The 19,656-nt window shown below is 40.1% G+C and overlaps 1 protein-coding gene and 1 long non-coding RNA gene across 6 annotated transcripts in view; one reads left to right on the top strand and one right to left on the bottom strand.

Annotated features, from left to right (window-relative positions):
- Window positions 1–17,856, bottom strand: part of LOC137192739 (ATP-binding cassette sub-family C member 4-like) — a 37,056-nt gene extending 19,200 nt beyond the window's left edge. Inside the window, exons 1-20 of one of the 5 annotated variants that reach the window (XM_067603658.1) lie at window positions 17,089–17,855; window positions 15,931–16,041; window positions 13,031–13,151; window positions 12,678–12,902; window positions 12,471–12,560; window positions 12,192–12,355; window positions 11,958–12,083; window positions 11,363–11,612; window positions 11,157–11,264; window positions 10,826–10,915; window positions 9,824–10,015; window positions 9,581–9,675; window positions 9,408–9,494; window positions 9,232–9,328; window positions 7,634–7,864; window positions 7,276–7,407; window positions 7,058–7,095; window positions 6,674–6,768; window positions 6,106–6,252; window positions 354–433 (exon numbers count right to left, since the gene is read on the bottom strand). In XM_067603658.1, coding sequence (XP_067459759.1) covers window positions 354–433; window positions 6,106–6,252; window positions 6,674–6,768; window positions 7,058–7,095; window positions 7,276–7,407; window positions 7,634–7,864; window positions 9,232–9,328; window positions 9,408–9,494; window positions 9,581–9,675; window positions 9,824–10,015; window positions 10,826–10,915; window positions 11,157–11,264; window positions 11,363–11,612; window positions 11,958–12,083; window positions 12,192–12,355; window positions 12,471–12,560; window positions 12,678–12,902; window positions 13,031–13,151; window positions 15,931–16,041; window positions 17,089–17,162 — 2,553 coding nt within the window. In that variant the 5' untranslated portion in view covers window positions 17,163–17,855. Of the gene's footprint in view, window positions 1–353; window positions 434–6,105; window positions 6,253–6,673; window positions 6,769–7,057; window positions 7,096–7,275; window positions 7,408–7,633; window positions 7,865–9,231; window positions 9,329–9,407; window positions 9,495–9,580; window positions 9,676–9,823; window positions 10,016–10,825; window positions 10,916–11,156; window positions 11,265–11,362; window positions 11,613–11,957; window positions 12,084–12,191; window positions 12,356–12,470; window positions 12,561–12,677; window positions 12,903–13,030; window positions 13,152–15,930; window positions 16,042–17,088 lie in introns of those variants that run through there. The other 4 variants (XM_067603660.1, XM_067603659.1, XM_067603661.1 and 1 more) reach the window with 4 other exon arrangements.
- Window positions 10,022–11,500, top strand: LOC137192741 (uncharacterized). The gene is made up of 4 exons (XR_010930620.1): window positions 10,022–10,141; window positions 10,834–10,973; window positions 11,219–11,308; window positions 11,415–11,500. It is a non-coding gene; the product is annotated as an uncharacterized lncRNA (long non-coding RNA).
- Window positions 17,857–19,656: the final 1,800 nt, after the last annotated feature.

Raw genomic sequence — 19,656 nt, 5'->3', positions numbered from 1 at the left:
TGCCACTCTCCTTGTCATCCCCTCCCCACTGTTTTCCTCCACATCGGACCCCATCATCCTGTGGCCATTATTTCCTCTTTGGTACCTTACTCTCTCCCAATCACTTGCTTAGTCTCTGTACACATTCTCTGAAGATGCCACTTCTGTTGTGTCACACTGTGGGAGCCACGCCCTCAGCCTATGTGCACACACTTTTATTAAATCTGTGCAGGCGCTGGGCCGCGCTGGCGGGTAATCCCACAGTAATTGTTTCCAGATTAGGGGACCCGGACCACAAAGCAGGTTTAGCCAGGCATGAAATGGCCTCCCCATGCTGCAGCGCCAGCGACCAAACCTGCCGAGGTGAGACTCACCTGGATAAAGTCCACAAACGTCCATGGGAGCACAGAGTCCAGGTAACCGATGTCCTTTGAAAACCTGTTGAGGATTCTTCCTGGGGAACAACACCACACAAAAGAACAGATTAGACATGATCAGAGTAGATATATATATATATGATACAATCACAACAGCAGAATGTTTGTGTTATTGGTTATAAAGATGTGAGTCATTTGTACTATTAGAATTCATAATGTTTAATGTGATTACAATCTCACTATACTATATAGAGTTCACTATGTAATGTCAACACAGATCTCTTAAAATAGCCCTGTATGACATTTGTAAGAACAAATCAAATAGAGATATGCTTTGTCCGTTAGCTACTCTGCGCCCATAAACACATTTTGTTTGTTTTAATTTCCTTCAGTTTCCCTAGACTGTTGAGCAACTGTTACCAAAGTCTCCTCCAATTTAATAGAACAGAGCTTATACATTGAGTGTGATATCAGATGGAAAACATGGGCCTATCTAGATTAAACAATGAATCATTATTTGCCTTGCATTTCATAAAGACTGCCCTACTCTTGGCTGAATACGTGAGGGAAGCTTTTGTTTGGAAACAAAAGGGCAACAGAAGCCGCATACCTGCCTTTATGTTCTGACTGGCAGTGTCAGTGACGTTAATTGAGTTGCCTCCAATCTGCTCAGGTTTTCATTATTTTGTCTGGTGCTCTGCAGGTGCTGTAGCGGTCCTTTATTGTCACTCCTTTGGTAACTTTGCTCCCCTTTTCTGATCCCACAGCACATAAGATTACACTCCAGCTGCTTTCACACACTGTTTACGGCAGGGTCAGTGATAGCCAATCCCTACACTACCTTAAGGCAGGCAAGACAGAAAGGCTTTCTCTATCTCTGTCCCTGAAGGGAGCCCTCAACCTCTCAGAGACAGACAAAAAAGTACCAGAGCAATGCCAGCACCGCCACTGGAGGAACTGAGCTAAAGTTTAAAAAAAAACAAACAAACAAGATGTGGATGTGCTATGTGTAGTCTACAGTGTTTTTTTTTCCCTTGTCAACGCGCCTCCAAAATGGTGTCATAATGTTTCATTCGATACTTAAGCAACCCATTGTCTCTCACTGTGACACATCACTATGCAAACAAAAATATCTGAGGAGAATATAAATAAAGCAGCGCTCGCCTATTTTGGGTTCAACCCCTGATAAAGTGAAACTAACTGCTCAAGCATGCAGATGAGTTTATCTAGGCTCACAGAATAGGCCGTGAAACAAGGTGGGACTTGGTAAGGGACCGAGGAAGGGAACGGCTGAGCGGCACGTTGGCAGAATGTAGCGGTATGCCACTCTGGAGGCGTGGTGGAGCTATGGCACCACTGACCTAAAAGTTGCCTCCCAGTCAGTCCTACGGAGGAGGGCCCTGTAATCACCTCTCTCCACGGCCGTAAGCAGCTTACAGCTTTATCCAAAATGCCGCTCCCGCCTAAAAACATGCATGCAGACGAGGCCGGGCTCCCCATAACAGCCATTGCATAAACCCAGCCAGAGCATTATTCCCCGCAACAACCCAGCAATGCTCCAAATCAGTACTGATTCAAAGTCAAGTGGCGTAAGCATGTTGTACACTTGGAGGCAGACTAATCTTATTCACAGTGTGAGTGCCCCTTTAGCATACAGACATCCCGAGGGGAGGGTTCAAGCAAGGGGGTAGAGCTGCTACTATGCTAGTGTAGAATCTCGCTGCTTTAGTCTGGGAGTAGGGGGAGCACTTGTCAAACTGTGTTTGTGGAAGATCCAATAATATTTTATGTAATTTTACTGTCTAAGCCATAGATGACCCAAATTCATGTAAAACCTGACAAACAATGCCAATAAGAAAAGGATAGGTTTCTCCTGGTTACATCATACCATGGTTAGAGGGTGTTAGAGCAGAGAACATCAGTCAGCTATCAGCTGTTTGACAAGCGGCTCAGTTAACAGAGAGTTTCAGAGGGGATGAAGTAAAGACCCTTCTCCATCCCGCGCAGACTATAGAGAGGATACATTACACTAATGCAGTTACACAAAGACATTCACTGCATGGAAATGCCTATGAGGTAAGATCGGCCGTGGGACAATGGCTTCAATCACTATGGGTGGTTGTCAACAATATCACCTATTGTGTAGAGAAGGGTATAGACGTTTCAGGATATCAGCAGCATTAGTATCAAACAATTTCTCATGGTTTAAGACTCCAGGGGTGATTTGCACCACTTTTCAGGCTCAGGAAATATCAAGCCCTCCCAACTAAGGTGGCCCCTTAGGTGGAGATATTAGGTGAGCAGGGCCCCCAATCAGACTTAAAGAAGTGGAACAGTGGGGTCCGGCTAGAGCAGGGCGTGTGGCAAATCGCTGTTCCCTGTAAACATCAAGATAAGGGGACGACTCAGAGCCGCTCCATGTGTGGGCCCCAGTGCAGTTGGAGGGGCCTTTCAGAGAGGCAAGTGCGATAATGAAGGAATACTGGGGAGGGGGCTGCCAAGGCTGGAGGTGGCACAGCTCACCTGCACTTCCATGAAGGGCCCAGGGGCCTGGGGCAGCCTCCCACCGCCGGCGCCTTGCTGCCAATACTAATACATTCTAAATCCATTCTCTTCGCTCACACCGCCAGGCTCCTGCAATCTCCTCTCCTTCCCTTTCATGCAATTAAATAGTGGAAGTGCAGAGCGAGGGGGAGCTCTATCAGCCACACTGCACACACACACACGGCTCCATCTCCACATTCAATTTACACACTTCGATATCATCATCCTCTCTGCAGTACTTCCTCCACTTTGCTCTTAACACTCTTGCATCCCAGACCTGAAATACAGACATTAAAAACATTGCTTCTGTAGACACAATTAGAATCTCACATCACTGACTACAGAAGATCTTATGTTCCTTGCGTCAACAGCAACTGAGTGACACCCAGCACCGAGATGGCCCGCAATGCTGATGTAAAAAAGGGGACGGCACGCACGTGTGTGTGTGTGTGTGTGTGTTGACTGAAACTCCACTCCTTGACTGTGCTGATGAGCTGAGGCCCTGGCCTGCAGTCTCTGAGGGGATTAACCCACTCAATGACACTAAATTACAGGGATCAACATCAGCTCAACATATCCACCACTGTGTGTGCTGCTCTAACTGGATCACATTTGGATGAACAGCTGTAATAAGACTGCACTTATTGCTAAAATGGAGCAACATGATATACCGAGTTATAAAAATTCATGCGATGGAGGAAAAAGCTGCCCGCATTGTTATCGACATCATCTGTGTATCTTAAAACGTATCAAACGGTTATTGTTCCAAAATATAAAGGTTTTAATCAGCAAAAGCACTAACTTGGAAATCAACTATCTCCGCACAGTACAAAAGATAACACAGACACAGATTCAAATGGCGCGGAAGCATTCAGTGTCTGATACAGAGGAGCTACAATGCCTCTCCATCAATCATAATTCACCACTGCTGTACTGCATTGTTACAAACCACATTCACAGTGTAACAAATAAGACCTTTGTGCAGTGACGCTTGAAATGGTAACCTTTAACTCTGAGGACGGCTATCAAACCCTGCGCCTGTTCAGCAACAAGCGCACCTATCACTTACACGTGTAAACAGTTGTCAAATCCTTAACAACACATAAGCACGCAGTTATAAATGCATAAATCACACTCGTGGTGAGACAGTGGTGGCAGTGGAAGCAGCTGTGGCAGAAGTGGCAGCTATTGTATTGCGGTGGAGGGAAAAAAAAAAAATTCTTAGACAGAAGAAAAACATCAAAAAAAAGAGAGAAAAACTGGCAGAGTTATCAACAGCTGTCTTTGTTTTGGTCTTTTCTGTTTCACTCAAGTGATGAGGTGAAGAGAAATCCTAAGAATTGTAAATAAGTGGAACTTTTTTTTTATATTGTATACATTTAAAAAGGTCATGTTCATGCTTAACCTACTGCTGATTGGACAAAGGACAAAAAAACACACTCTCGGGGACAGTTGTCTATAAATCCAGTCAGACACACACAGTGTTGTTTGCCAGCCTGAAGGCCGAGCTGTAATGACTGGACTGGTCATACAATGGTTACTGATAGCAGCACAACAGCAATCAGATAGCAGTGTCTGTTAAGCCTCTCCTTTGCTGCGCTATTAAACAGATTATTACATTATTCAAAGAGTTTGTTCTCCTCCTGTGCCTAGATTACCAAGCAAGGCACACCCAGATAAGCCGTCAGGTACGTCCAATACGCCACACAAGAGCAGCAGAAAAAACAAAAGCCAAAGATAAATAAGACCTGTGGTGTTTGCTCCAAACACAGCTTTGCAAAGGAAAGCTTTGTCGCTACACCCACCTCTAATGCCAGGAGAAACCGCAAGCTCCTGAACACCCTCAAATCATATTTAGACTTGTGTTACCAGCTTATTATGACTCATTATACAGATACAAGTTTCCCTCTTGTTCCGAATTCCCACCCGAGCTGATTGTGTTGTACATGCATGTCACTATGAAGAGATTAGGCTGAGTAATTATCTGCTGACAGGTGAACAATGCTCCAGAAAAATTAAAGTTATCAAAGTGAGCCACTTGACAGTTGACTTTGGGTATGAATGACAGATTGCAGTGACATTACTTTACCTAATTAAAAGAGGTCTATAATTAATGACATAAACTCACGGAGACAAAATAACAACAAGAGTAAAACGTTTTGCAAATGATTTAAACAAATCTTGAATTACACTTTCGGTTTCATTGGTTGCTATTTGAAACGCAGGTACAAAACACGCTTGAAGAAAAGCCAGCAGCCCTCCCTGAGTAAAGTCAGACTTATTTGAAGTGTTTGTTCACTTTTAAGATCATTTCCATCTGCTCACCCAATTGACCCAGCAGCTACAACCTACAAAGCTAATGAAATAATCTAAGATTTCTGATACAGCGCACAAGACAAATACCTCTGTGTTGACACAACACTACAGTCCAAACACAACACTGTCAAGGATCTAGTGCAAACAGAATTTATTCAAGATGATTGTTTGCTTTTTTTGTTCTGGCTGACAATAAAAAGATAGCACCTTCCTTAATCATTTTTAAATACATTATGGCTAAATATGAGGTCATATCACAGGGTTTTTTGACTCATTTGGCCTATTGGTTGCACAGGATTTGCTTCCCAGCAACGGCTTTAAAGATACTGGTTCATTTACAGTCTGATCTTGAACACCATAAACTGAATAAACTAACTTAGCTATCTTTAAGCTTGCAAAGCTAAATTTAGTCTTTTTATATTATAGTTCATATTAGATCCTCCAATTAATATTTGTAAGTTATTCATTCTATTCATGCACAAATTAAATAAACATTTCAATATGGTTGTTATGTAAAAACAATGTATAAAAAATATTTTAAAATTTTTATATGAAACATTTTAACATTTTAAAACTTTAAATTTTATATTATACGAAACCAGACAGCAATGACAAAATATGGAGTTTAAGGGCAAGCATAAGGATGTTTGTAAAGTGGATAGAAGCAAGTAAGTAGCAGTCTGCTCTCTAGTGGTGAGATGTTAGAACAATAACTTTTGCAGCAAGTTCCACTGGGTCTTAAAATCTAATAATCATCTCATTATTCCTGTGTAACCTTGACCATGCTGTAAATAAGCTGCACATTTACAATTATAATGCTGTCTATCATATTTTCTGCAATATTATCTATTATTCACATAAGAACTTGATGTGGAGGTAAGCCACTTACCAATTGAATTGACATCGAAAAAGTGTACCGGGGTCCTGAGGATGGCATTAAACATGCGGTTGTGTAAGGTCTGAGCTGAGCTCACCAGGACATTAAAGAAGACCAAGCTGCGAACGAAGCCAAACACAACTGAAGTGGTTGTTAAACCTGACAAAAGCACAGAAAAAAAAATCCATCAGCACACTACAATGCTATTCTCATGCCTATTCCAAGGACAGCATTTAAGGTTATGAAGCATGTTGTATGACAGGGAAAAAATAGTATATTCCACTTAAGTTTTTCCTTCAATTATGTATTTTTTTTTGTCTTGAATGCTGATCTATAACTCTGAATACAAAGCCTGACAGAGTCAAGAGGCTTGGAGTCACAAGGAGACAATCAGAGCAATCCAACAGCAGACAACAAGAAAAGCACTGCTATCTCTCTGTACAGCTGAGGCCCATGTACACATACGCTGGGCCTTGGCCTTGGGCCACAGCCAAAGAACTGTGGATCTGTTCATTGAATGGCTGCCATATTCAGAGCCTCAACAGTACACAAAAAGCAATGTGCGCTCAGTGAGCTTCACCTGCGTAAACACCTAGGTACAGGTCAAGGTCCAGCTGCTGAGGGAAGCTGCCATTGAGGTGCTCTGTCACATTGATGTGCTTCTGTTCAGAGGCCCTGCAAGTCAGCCACAAAAGAACCAAAAATCCACAAGGACACATAAACACAACAAAGAAAGAAAGCTTCAAGATGAAGGGACTATACAAAACACATTCCTCCTATCCTGAAGCACAAGGTCAGCTTCAACAAATGACAGATAATGCCAAGAAAAACAGTTTGGTTCAGTCATCTTCTATAAAATCATCATTTTCAGTCTGTCAGTTTGGATAAAAAAACATGTTATTCTCATTTTCTTACAAGTATTCATTATTTTTTTTCACAGCATGTAAAATAAACAAAATCTCACCAGCAAGCAAGCCACCAGTCCTGCAGAACAAATGTAACCTGAACAAACATGAAAACAAGCAGACAAAAAAAACCATTATTATTTTTTAGAAATGAATCATTAAAAGACAGCTAAGAATAAACACATAACAAAATGATTTATTTTGACTATCAATTATAATGTTTTGTATCTTTCCAAATATGATAGAAAACACACATTAATTGAGGAAATGAACTCACATGTGCTATGAGATTGAGTAAAATAAGGACCAAGAGGACCAGGAAGTTAGCGCCTGCTCTAAAATATCTCACATACATATGCAGGCCGACATTTCCCTCTGAGCGGCTTTCCTCCTCTGTAGGTTGCACTACCTACAGATAGACACTAGTGTCAATGCCAGTCATCCAGCAACACCTTCAGATCAGGCTGTAATGAGCAGCACAGAAATGCTGAGTACCTTCTGCCCTCTAGTGGCTGCTAAAAACACTACAAGCTTTTACCCACTTAAAAATTGCTATGCACATCTACTTAAAGCTTGATGAAAACTGCTTTGTACCACTTAGATTCGAGATTTGAGTATGTTTCAAATACACCTACCACTGCGAGTGGCTCGGTTCCCTCAATCAAAGAGTATCGAGAAGAGGACAGGGAGGACATGGATGACATGGAGTTGTCAGAGAGTGTATGGGGACAGCGGGAGACAGTCCCAGGGATGGGAGTCGTGCCCTGCCTCTCCTCCTCCTGACCCTCGTCCTCCTTCAGCAGGGAGGTGAGGTCTAATCCAGAGCGCTGCAACTCACTGTAGGTCCCCCGTGCCACCACCTGACCCTGACAATGACAGGACAGAGATAAAGTAACATCACATACAAATAGTCATGGAAAATTCTAGCATCTGTAGATGACATACAGACAAACATGTCAATATTGCACATGTGAAAGACATAAGTTATGGTCTCTACAGTTGTTTTGCCTCTAACTTTTAAACTCTTACAGAAAGGAAAATCCCTCAAATGTGTTTTCTAAGTCATTGAATGATACCCTAATTGAAGAGAAGAGGACAAAATTGTGGAATCATCAGTCACAGTTCATACACAAGAAATATTCAAGTTAAAGTAATGAACTGGTGTCATATTTATGGATATTATAAACAAGTCAATTATTATTTATTTACTGATCATATCTGTGGTAAAAGTCAATAACATTAATGGTTCTATTATCTCACTGAATAAAATGAATGTGTTGTTTGAAAAGAATTCCTCACGGTGACAAACAATTGCTCATTGTTAAATTTTACAACCTGCAGATAGATTGTATGGTGGAGGAGCTGTTTTCATTAACCCCATTTGTAATGGCAGCAAGAGTTTCATTTTTTTTTTGTTTGTTTGTTTTTTTGAGTAAAAAGGTTTTAAACAATACCTGCCCAGCACCACACGGCAGACAGATAAAGTTAGCAACCAGCAGGTGAAGGAAGGCAAACATCTAGAGAGCCAAACACCCTAATATTAAGTCAGAGAAGGCTGAACCAGAACTAAAAGACCAGTGAATACTGGAGTTTTTGTCAAGTGGCCAAACACTGTTCCAATATGATGATAATGAGCTGAAAATGTAAGGACTATCACAAATTGTGTATTAGAAATAACAACCAACTGTCAGCTTGTTCCTGAGTCCTTCTGACACCAATTGGCTAAAAATCACTCAGTAATTTGTTGGTAAAGCTTTAACAAATACCAGGTAGGAAACTACTCTATCACAGCAGTGATCGTAGGTCATTCACTGCTGGTTAGCATGACTCTGCATGTCTTACATACAAAACAGAGTAGTTCTGACCAATAGATGAGCAGAAGGCAGGCGCTCTGTTTTTATGCTTCTTTTTGCTATGTAACTGGGTCACCGTTTCGAATCCTCTGAATCAAAGTGAATCCTGATTGGCGACAGCTGCTATTCTCAGGTAACTTTTTAAAGCAACCTTTAAGTCTGAAATTGAGTGATTGATACTCAAAAAATACAAGAAGGTATTGCTTTAAGAAAACTTATTGAGCCAAAAATGCAAAGGAATTAAAAACACATGATGCTATTGTTCAAGGCAGTGACTAACAATGCAAATGTAATTATACACCATATAAGAATAGATGTTATTAGAATTAGATGCCATATTATGTATTGCATATGATTAAACACAGAAAATAAATACACACCTGCTTTAAGACAACAATTTGATCTGCAGCCTTCAGATACTGTAGTTGGTGAGTAACCAGGATACGAGGCTTCTTCCTCAAAAGTCCACAAATACACCTGTGGAAAAAGAATATGAGCTAACATAATACCATCAATATAAATAATAGAAGTCAATAACAATAGATAACTGACTTACTCTTCAAAGAGGTGTCTGCCCACTTCAGCATCCACAGCACTGAGTGGGTCGTCCAGCAAGTAAATGTCTGCATCCTGATACACTGCTCTAAAAAATACACACATACAGTATGGAGGTTATCTCTGGCACTGACACATAAAGAAAAATATGAATGGCTTTGTTATTCTACACACCTGGCTAAGCTGACCCTTGCCTTCTGTCCTCCACTGAGGTTGGACCCTCTGTCCCCGACCATTGCAAGGTCACCACCTGGCAACAGCTCCATGTCCTGAACAGGGTCAAAATGCAACCCTTACCAGTCTCTCACATTTACACTGCACTTACTACAAGCAAGATGTCCTAAAACTTTGCTCATAACTGGACTACACAGTCTAAGGATACTAGGCAGCAGGGCATGTGATAATTAAGATTCTCACTCTCTTGAGGGCGCAGGCTCTCAGAACTCTATCATACTTCTGGGGGTTGAGCTCTTTGCCAAAAAGGATGTTGCTTCGAATCGTACCGGGTAAAATCCAGGGTTGCTGAGAAGTGTAGATCAACTCTCCTTTGACCTTGACCACACCACTTTCCTGACTCAGCTCGCCCAGGATGGCACTGAGGAGTGAGGACTGACATGCACAAACACAGAACAAAAATCAAGATTTAAAGAAAAAAAAAATTACATTTTGAGAAATAAACTTATTCGCTTTCTTTCTGAAAGTAAGATGAGAAGATATTGCTCTCATGCCTGTGAGGTAAGTACAGAACCAAGCCAGGAGCCAGGTGGCAATTAGCTTAGCTTACCATAAAGACTGTTGTTCACCAAGAAGTAGTTACAGCCCATAACTCCTCATAAAACCACTAATTATCATTTCTATTTGTGTACAGATTAAACTAACAAGTTACAACATGTTATTTAGTAACCTTTAACAATAGGCATATTTTCTAACTTTGGAAAGACCCAGGCTAATTCACCCCTGTTTCCAGTATTTATGCTAAGTTAAGCTAATCGGCTAATCGTTCTTAGCAAGAAAGCGAATAGTCCAAGTATTCATTTATGGAGAGATTTCAACTTTGAATCTAATGACTTTATTACAGTTAAACATTTATGGGGGAACTTTCTTTCTGTCTTTCTTTCTTTCTTTCTTTCTTTCCTTTGCCTGTTGGCTTTTAGCACTGCTAATGCTATGATTTGGGTGAATCTTGGTACTTCCTACCCGCCAAAATATTTCTCTATTGTGTCAGTTAAATTGATGGCTTCAATCAGTTTTCAATGACATTTTAAATCCTTGCAGCTGCTGGTAATAAAGTAAAACCTGAGCACTGATGCTACACTATACTGCTATAACTATAAATACTGCTCGTTGTAAAAACAACTTATTATAATATATTATTAACTAATTAGAGTTACTTATCATGCCATCAGTAATAGACCTAACCTTCCCAGCTCCAACAGGTCCGATTACTGCCAGCAACTGCTCTGAGCTCACTGTGAAAGACACATTCTGCAAAGTTGGAGCCTCTAGCATCTGTAAGCAAAAGAAAAAGTAAATGAACTGAAGCAACACCACAGGTAGCAAATATGCAGTAAGTCGGGTTTATTTATACACCTCAAAATCACAAGGTTTTTTTTCCCAGAGGCTTCACAATCTGTACAGCATATGATACTCTCTGTGCTTAAAGCCTCAAGGGATTCTGATAAGGACCATTGCATGTGACCTATGCATGCTTAAAATAAAAGGAGAGACGTGTTCCCAAAATAATTCTCACCTTATCCCAGTAGCATATTAAATCCTGAATCTTCACCATACAGTCTCTCTTGTCTGCCACAGGAAGCCCCAGATGCTGCGAAGCAACTTCATCCAGAAGAAGAAAATTCTAAAAAGAAGAATCACACTCAAAAATATCAGTTTCCATAGATGGTAATTGAGATACAAACTGTATTTGAACACGGCCTCTGTCTGTGGTGTATTCACTTTTATCCTTCGGATGCTGATGAGAGACTCAGAGACCTTCTCTATGGCACAGGGAAAGAAGAGCGTGATGGTGAGTCTGACTGCCCCGTAGAGAGACATAGCCATAAATACTCTGCTAGCAGTCAACTTGTTCCCCATCAGCACGTAGACACAGACGGTGACGAAGATGATGATCTTGCTGGCCACAAAGAAAGATGCCATGTTCAGGCCACGCAGGTAAGAACTTTTCATTATCTTGGAGATTTCCATTCTGTACAATAACAAAACATGGTGTCAGTAAATGCAGTTTCACATACATTTACAGGAGCATTTATTTGTTTATGTTTGTTAATTAGCAGGATATTTTAAAGCTTGTGAACAGATTTTGGTGAAACTTGGTAGAAAGAAAGTACATTTTTGGTGCAGATACAGAATTTTTTAAAACATTTCTTAGCACTGTACTACAGAACATTTTTGAATATTTTAGCTACTTTCTCTTTAACTTCAGTATTTACCTGTATGAAAATAATCTGGCACAACAGAATAACTTTAACACACTCTTGTATGACGACCATACAATCCCACAATAAGTAGATATGAGGAGGAATTGATCTACCTTCTGACCTCATCCACCAGTGCAGCGAAAGGCTTCTCCCAACCATACATCTTTATAACACGGATCCCAGAAATGACTTCATTCATTGTGCGTATTCTGTCATCAGTCAAGATTGCTGTTTCAGCCCTAAAACAGCAGACACACATTGCAGCAATGATATCAGTGCAAGGCAGGACAGAGACTTTTCACACAACTGTTGACTACATTTGATAAATCTGGCTTATGACTGCAAACCTGAGAGTAGAGAACAAGCGTCCAAACATGGTCTGTATTGGCATCAGGATGAAGAAGACAGCCATTCCCGCAAGGCATGATGGGCCAATCGCATACATCAACAAAATTATCACAGTTGCTGCTTGTAAGGGGCCAATCCACAAAAAGTGCAAGTATAACGTTACCTGTAAGAAAATGATGAAGAATAATATAGGCTATTAGTTAAGTCAGCTTTATGAATAAGTGAGATGTAAAATATATATTTAATATAAATATATATAGCTACTTTCAGATAATTACCTCATCAAATCTGTTGACATCATTGGATAAGAGGTTCACAATTTGTCCTGTGGTAGTTTTTGTCAATGCTGTGTTGTTGAGACAGAGAGCCTTTGCAAAGCAAAGTTAAATCAAGTTAACCCGAAAGGTCTACTGGAATATACTCAATAATATCATAAACACCACAAGAATGTTTACACAGTACATAGATGTGTCCTAATGACTGACCTTACGATAGATCATGTGGCACATGGCCACACGAATCTTCATGCCTGCTCTTTGGACATGGTAGAAATAGAGATGATGAAGGACAGCAAGGCTGATGGTTGACAGGGAGATGCCTGCAGCACAGCTGTAGGCCTCATAGACTGCAGCTGTGTTTGTGGTGTCATAACTCTCGAAGTATTCAATTAGTTTGCCAAGTAGCAATGGCTGAATGACTTTGATAACTTCCTGATAGAAAATGGGATGTAAAACAGAGAGGTGGGTGTTCTTAATTGTGCTTAAAAAATGTAATTCCCAAATGCAGCATTGCTCGATGTACAGTAGATGTGTAATTTCACAGTGTGGCTCCACTGTACCTCTATAAAGATGTATATTCCAATGAGTAAGTATGATCTCCAATAACACTGTATAAGAACTTTGGTAAGTTTGGGTTGGCGCAGATCTTTTGCTGCCAGCTGAACTTCTCGGTTCCAGTACCTTTGAAAAGCATAAGGAAGTGAAAAAGAAAGGCCTCATAAGCCCCTGGTGACTAATTAAGCAATGCAACACACAATAATACACTGTTGGGAATTCCTAAGAAACTAAATAGAGAGAGCATACCAGAAGCACTGCATCATAACGACAAATTAATCACAAAGATCTCTCCATTTTTGGCTTTTGCATTTACTGAATATGAATTATAAAGTAAGAGCTTGGCTTTGTGGCTTAGCTCTCTCTTCTGCACAATAGTTTAATACAAAACCAACATAACTGCAGCTGCTGATTGTAAATGTCTGTGTGTGTTATCAATCCTAATGTTACCTTTCATAACACCTACAGTAACAATACTCCTCCATTTTGGGCCATTGATCAGTCATCAACTGGATGATACAGGCTTCAGACCCCAGCTATGGCTTAATATGCTGTTCATAAAAATCACAAACCGGTGTGGGACTAATGTATATCTGTGTTACTGTCTAGTATTGAAATTTAATGAGCATGTCTTCATGTCAAGAAAGCAACCTGTGAGGCCCTGTTCACACCTGGCATTAAAATACATCTTGGGTTATCCAATCACAAGTGAACAGCTCTAAGTACAGGTGTGAATGCACCCAAGACACATTGTGGACGGATTGAGATCCGATTGCTCAGACCACATTTGCAGGTGGTCTGGGCCACATATGGCCACATTCTTTTAGCAGTGTGTATGCAATGTGTCCTGGGCCACAATGAAGGACCGCTTATTCAACTGACATCCTATGTTTAAGCGGAAGTACATACTCATTCGCACGACAACGGCAAGGTACATATTACAGTGTTGTGTAGTTGTCCCTGTCTGTCTCTCCTCTGCTCTGCTCTGTGTGTGTGTGGAGGGGCTGAATCCCACCCTCGGTGAAACACAGAGAGCAGAGGAGAGAAACCTAGCGCAACCATAAATGACAACAAAACACAGTAGTGACTGTTTATTCATGTTATTTACCTAATTTATGTGCACTCGTATCATATAATTTCAGCTCAGTGTGAGAGTCTCTACTGCGTTTTGCTGTCATTTATGGTCGTGCTAGGTTTCTCTCCTCTCCTCTGCTCTCTGTGTTTCACCGAGAGCGGGGCTCAGCCCGTCTACACACACACGGATCAGAGCAGAGGAGAGACAGACAGTGACAGCTACACTTGTTACACTACTGTAAGTGCAATAAAAGCTCCGCAAGTAAAAAGCCGATAAGAATAATTTATTAATGTAACACCCTGTCTGATTCCCATTTGGGCTAAAGAGTTTTCACTTTGCCCACACACCAAGGTCTTTGCAAATTTCTACTTCTTCTTTAAATTGCTGGCAAACAAGGCATGGAAAGTGCATTGCTGCCTCCCACTGGTTAAAAACAATAATGCATTTGGTCTTTGCAAACGGAAATAATGTACATGTTTATTTTCACATAGAGAGGGGAAGTGAGATCTGATCACAAGTGGTTACTTGAGACACATGTGGAGCATGAATGTATTATAAGAGTTGGATAGGGCTCCGCCGCTCAGCCTTCCAGCTAGTTTTTCCCAGTGGTCACTCTTGGTATTGCAGTGAAAAATACCCCAGTGGCCCAAAACGCATTTTTCCCATAGACCACCATCATAAAAGGGACATCTGTAAAACTGTTGACAGGACACCTCCAACTGTAAACAAGATTAATTATGACTTTCTATTATGAATTTTAGATCCATAGATGTTTTATATTTAAAAAACTTTCTCCGGGCCAAGAAAATTAAAAATCCATAATTTCATCACAATGTAAAGTCTGTGGGCCGAGCAAGAACTCGTGGGTGGGGCCAGTGGGGAAACACCACTGCACATATTTAATGGACCACACAACATGGAAGCAAACCCGGAAGCTAGAAACTTTTTTTGGTGTATGCGCCAGCTGAGCAATTATTATTGTTTATTATTTTCGGTCAGGTATCCAGCTCTTATAATACATCTATGATTTGGAGATGCATTCTAATGCCAGGTGTGAGCTGACATAGTTAGAGCTGTCCACTTGTGATTGGATCACCAAAGACACATGTCAATGTCAGGTGTGAACAGGGCCTGAGCTCTCAAGTCAAAGGGCTCCTAAAAGTGGCACCCCCAACTAGTAATGGGATCGGTGTTGGGGAGAAGCCTGCTCTCATATGAGACTTTCATAAGTACTTTCTATATATAGGTGGGCTCACCTCCAAGCACAATGCCAACTCTGACGTCAAACTCCCTCAAGGGGGGCAGTTTGGCCACTTTATAGGGGATTTACAGGCTGAGAGGTGCCAGGTGGTGGGGGGAGGGACATTCATGAGTCCCTGGTTGGCTCATGAAACATTTTGGATTTTCTCCCAGTGGAGAGTGAGGTAATTTTAATATGACTAAGCTATTATGAGAGCAAGGTCCAACTGTTGTTATATGCATCAATATACAAATATACAAGAAACAGCAGGTAAGAACCAAGAAAACACTGGATAGATGGAGAGGAGGTGGACCCACCCAGAAGGTGGTTTTGTCTGCATGTTTAAACACCTAAGAACCAGCTGTGACCAGAGTTGACTGCCAGTCTGATAGTGCTCAACTTTGATAATAAACAATGAATACACATTTCTGTAAATTTTATAACAAACTACTCTGGCACCTGAATTCAAGACTATCTATATATTTTACAGTATAGTGTAGGAAAAGGAAAAATTGATGTTCCTAAAATACTGGCAATAAATGTAAGAATGATTGAACTCAGTTAATAAAAGACATAATTCAGCGCCTTACCACTGCAGCTCCTCCCCAAGACTATCAGATGCATCTTCTGGCAGAACCTTGTACATGTCATCTTCTTGCAACTTCCTCTTGTACCCGATTCTGAACAAGGGGTTTAGCCAACTAGAGATAAAGTACAAGTAGGTGTAAACAAACATGGGGAGTAACATGTGCAAGTCAATTGACTAATTGATTAATCAGCTATTTGATGCAGCTCTAAATGTTTGATTGTTTAGTTTACCACATTGAAATATATTAAATGAGTTAACATCATAGCATATTGCTAATGCCATGGAAGTATCTACTATTTCCAAATTGACAACTTTTCAGAAACTACAAAAAAAAACGTGTTTTCACATGATGAAAAGCATGAAAGCATGAAAATCCCTACTGAGGGAGACAGAAGAGTGTGAAAGTAATCAGTACTACTTCAATACTTCAATTGTACCACAGAATTTAAGTGAAATTGGCCATTCTGTGGAAGAGTTGTTTACCTTTCTTACTGTAGCACATTTTATATTGTTTCATTTCATTTAAGTACAAGTTTGGATACTTTCACTTGTAGTCGAGCACTAATCTCATTTGCTAATTACTCTGCACAACTCTTCCTGTTTTATTACTACACTACAGTACTGGAATAAAAACTGTATTCACCTATTATGCTCCTCATAGGTGCAATAAGCTTCAGGACTCATTTTAAGATTCTGTTGAATTATGTTCTATATAATGAATGGTCTTGTTTTTCTTAATTGTGACTGCTTTGTCCCTATGCAATGTACTTATTTTACTGTCTTTTTCTTTGTGGGGGTTTTCTTTGTGTTTTGTCATTTCTTTGTATTGTGTCAAGTCATTTGTCTTGTGTTTGTGTTGTATTTATGCTTTGTATATGTTTTATATTGTTGTTTTAGTTGTGTATTTGCAGTCTATCTATCTATCTATCTATTTATCTATCTATACCTCTGCTCCCTGTTCTATATAATAAATGTATGCCAAAAAAGCCTCAGCTCTCTCTTCCATGTGACATCCTGAAGTTTATGTTTATGCATGAATGGGTGCTCAGCAGCTACCTGCTATCACATCCAGGGACTGTCTGTCTTGAGTGGCCACAAACTGTCACACAAGAGAGCTCTCTATTCAATTAATGTCAAACACGGCTGTCGGTTTTCTTACCAGAAGAAAATCTTGGAGAGGAGATTAGCTGTAGCCGACGGATTATCCTTCGTCTCCTTCCGCAGAGGTTCCATACCCCCCAACAGTAAAAGCAACCTGAAGACTTTCTCTGCAGGCTTTGTGACAGAAGGATGTCGATAAAAGACTTACAGAGCAGGACTCACTGAAAGAACAGCTGCTGTAAACTCAAGTGTCTGTCAATATCACACCTTCCGACATTCAGGTCAGTCAGGATTACTACAGGAGACCGTCAACCGGCCGGTTTGGCTGTCAGGTGAGCGGAGCGTGGCGTAACCCCGCCCACTGCCTGGTGATTGGCTGATAGAAGTTCTGCTCCTCCTTCTTCTTCTTTGGTTTTACTGGCGGACTACAAGCCAACATTAAAGGTGCATGCCGCCACCTACTGTATCATGACTTTTCTGCCGCTCCATACCTCCATAATCCCAACCTTCATCCTCACTCCTAAAAATCATGATTGTTTCATTCACGACATAGTTGTTTGTAGTTTCTTATCCAACCAATTACTGTTTATAGAAACTGTCATGTGAACTCAGTAAAAGTTACAATTCCACATTGTACAAGCACTCATTATGCAGAATAGACTCTTTCACGGTGTTTTATATGATGATAATGTATTGTACTAAACTATATAGCCTATTATATATGTATATAATTGGGTCATCATGTCTTTCTTTGGTTATTTGTATGTTCACAAAAGAAAAAGAGATAACAGCCAATGTAAGAGTGAGATGTCAAACTGTTAAAATTTGATCTATTCTCTCAATAAAAAAAACTGGATTAAAGCCAATAGGCTACATTTAATTTATAGCTTAATGAACCAACAAAGACAGCATTATTTTCATTCCGCACCCCCTCATGTGTTAGTATATGCAACTCATGATTGTTGGTCACTTGCTGTATAATTATTATATGTGTTTCAATAAAGTTTATTGGAAAAAAAGAGCTCTATCCTTTTAAAATGTAACAAAGCATCAGCAGAATTATACAAATTTCACCATCAAACCTTGTTTTATAACCGTCTGGTCTGAGATTTTTCTCCCTTTTATAAACTTTTCACTTGTGGAGCAATAGTGATCTCTTTACCAGTACAGGCTGTTTTTTTATCCTGTGAACAATTTATGGACAATTATAGTCCCCATCCACTCAAAATTGTGTTTTGCTTCTTTTTGCTTCAGTTGGATGTTCAAGCTTCACTGTACAGAATGATGTGTGTGCAGAGTTTGACACAAGAAGGCTGTTTTCACATTCGTCTGCTGGAGGGGGAAAGTTTCTCTGAGCTCACCTTAAATCTCAGTTACAGGCGTGTACCTACAAGCAGGATTTGTGACATCACAACTAGGAGCCAATCATAGTCTAATATGCATGTGATGTGGAAACAGCAGGAGCAGCAGGAGACATCTTGTGACTAGCAGTATTTTTTGATTCATAGAGTCTGAATTTTTCAACGAGGAAGAAGGAGTAGATGTCATTCTAAGAAGTCTGAACTAGTTAACTGAACTTTTTGTAAAAAAAAAAAAAAAAATGTGTTAATATGTCTTCAAATATGTCTGGAGGGGATCTTTAAGATTTATTCCTCAGGGCTTCATACAGTTAGTTAAATGTCACCTTCATATGTACACATGTTAATCTTCAACAGAATTCAAGCCACAGAGGAAAATGTAACACATGTCTGTTTATTTTTCAAAGAAAGACACCTACAGGAGAGCTCCTTCCCACCATCTACCTGGATACTGTATTTCTGCAGGAAGGCTTGGCAGGGCTTGCCTCATATTGTATCTCAAATTAAAGTATAGCCTAAAATAAAGTGAAGAAACCCTAATTAAAACACAATTGTAAATTGTGAAATTTATACCTGTTCCAGCACCATTTTTGGTCAAATACACTGAAACCCACTTCCACTTGTTTTGTACCACTAAGCAAATTGTACAGTTTAGGTGTATTTTTCTTATTCCGCCATAAAAATGCAACAAAAAGTCAACAAGTCAACTAATTGCAAACCAAATTTGAAATTAGACCTCTGCTCCCTGTTTGATTTAGTTTCAGTAACGATTTCCAATAGAGCTTTTATAAAGGTTCACATTACAGATGGGAAGGTAAGAGCTGATAAAAATGACAATCAATGAACAGAATTTGAAGCGACCCTCCTACAATCACCTCAGTCATTGGTGGAGGATATTGGGGAGAGATATATGACTTGACCTTTGTTAAAAGAGTAGCTTATGTGGCTACATGAAGTCATAAGGGTAAACATTTGTTGTTTCCCATTATTACTTCCATTTAACATGTTCATCTGCAAGATTTAAAGTACAAAATGTTTTGCCAGTTTTGAAAGTTAGTCAGTCAGATGATTCATTATTGATTCTACCATCTCTTTTCTTTTCTATTTTTGAAGGAAACAGACACTCTCTTCACACTGTCATGGGGCAGAAAGCATGTGTGTGCAGAAATGGATGAACTAGTAAATGGACTTTGTCACGTTCCCTCTTGTTTGAAGGATTACTGATTACTCTATTTATTATTTTTTATGTTAATATGATACTTGGCCTT

This window comes from Thunnus thynnus, chromosome 11 (assembly GCF_963924715.1).
Source record: "Thunnus thynnus chromosome 11, fThuThy2.1, whole genome shotgun sequence".
Classification (NCBI taxonomy): Eukaryota; Metazoa; Chordata; class Actinopteri; order Scombriformes; family Scombridae; genus Thunnus; species Thunnus thynnus.
The sequence above is the reverse complement of the archived record's forward strand: the minus strand, read 5'-3'. Positions and strand labels throughout refer to the sequence as shown.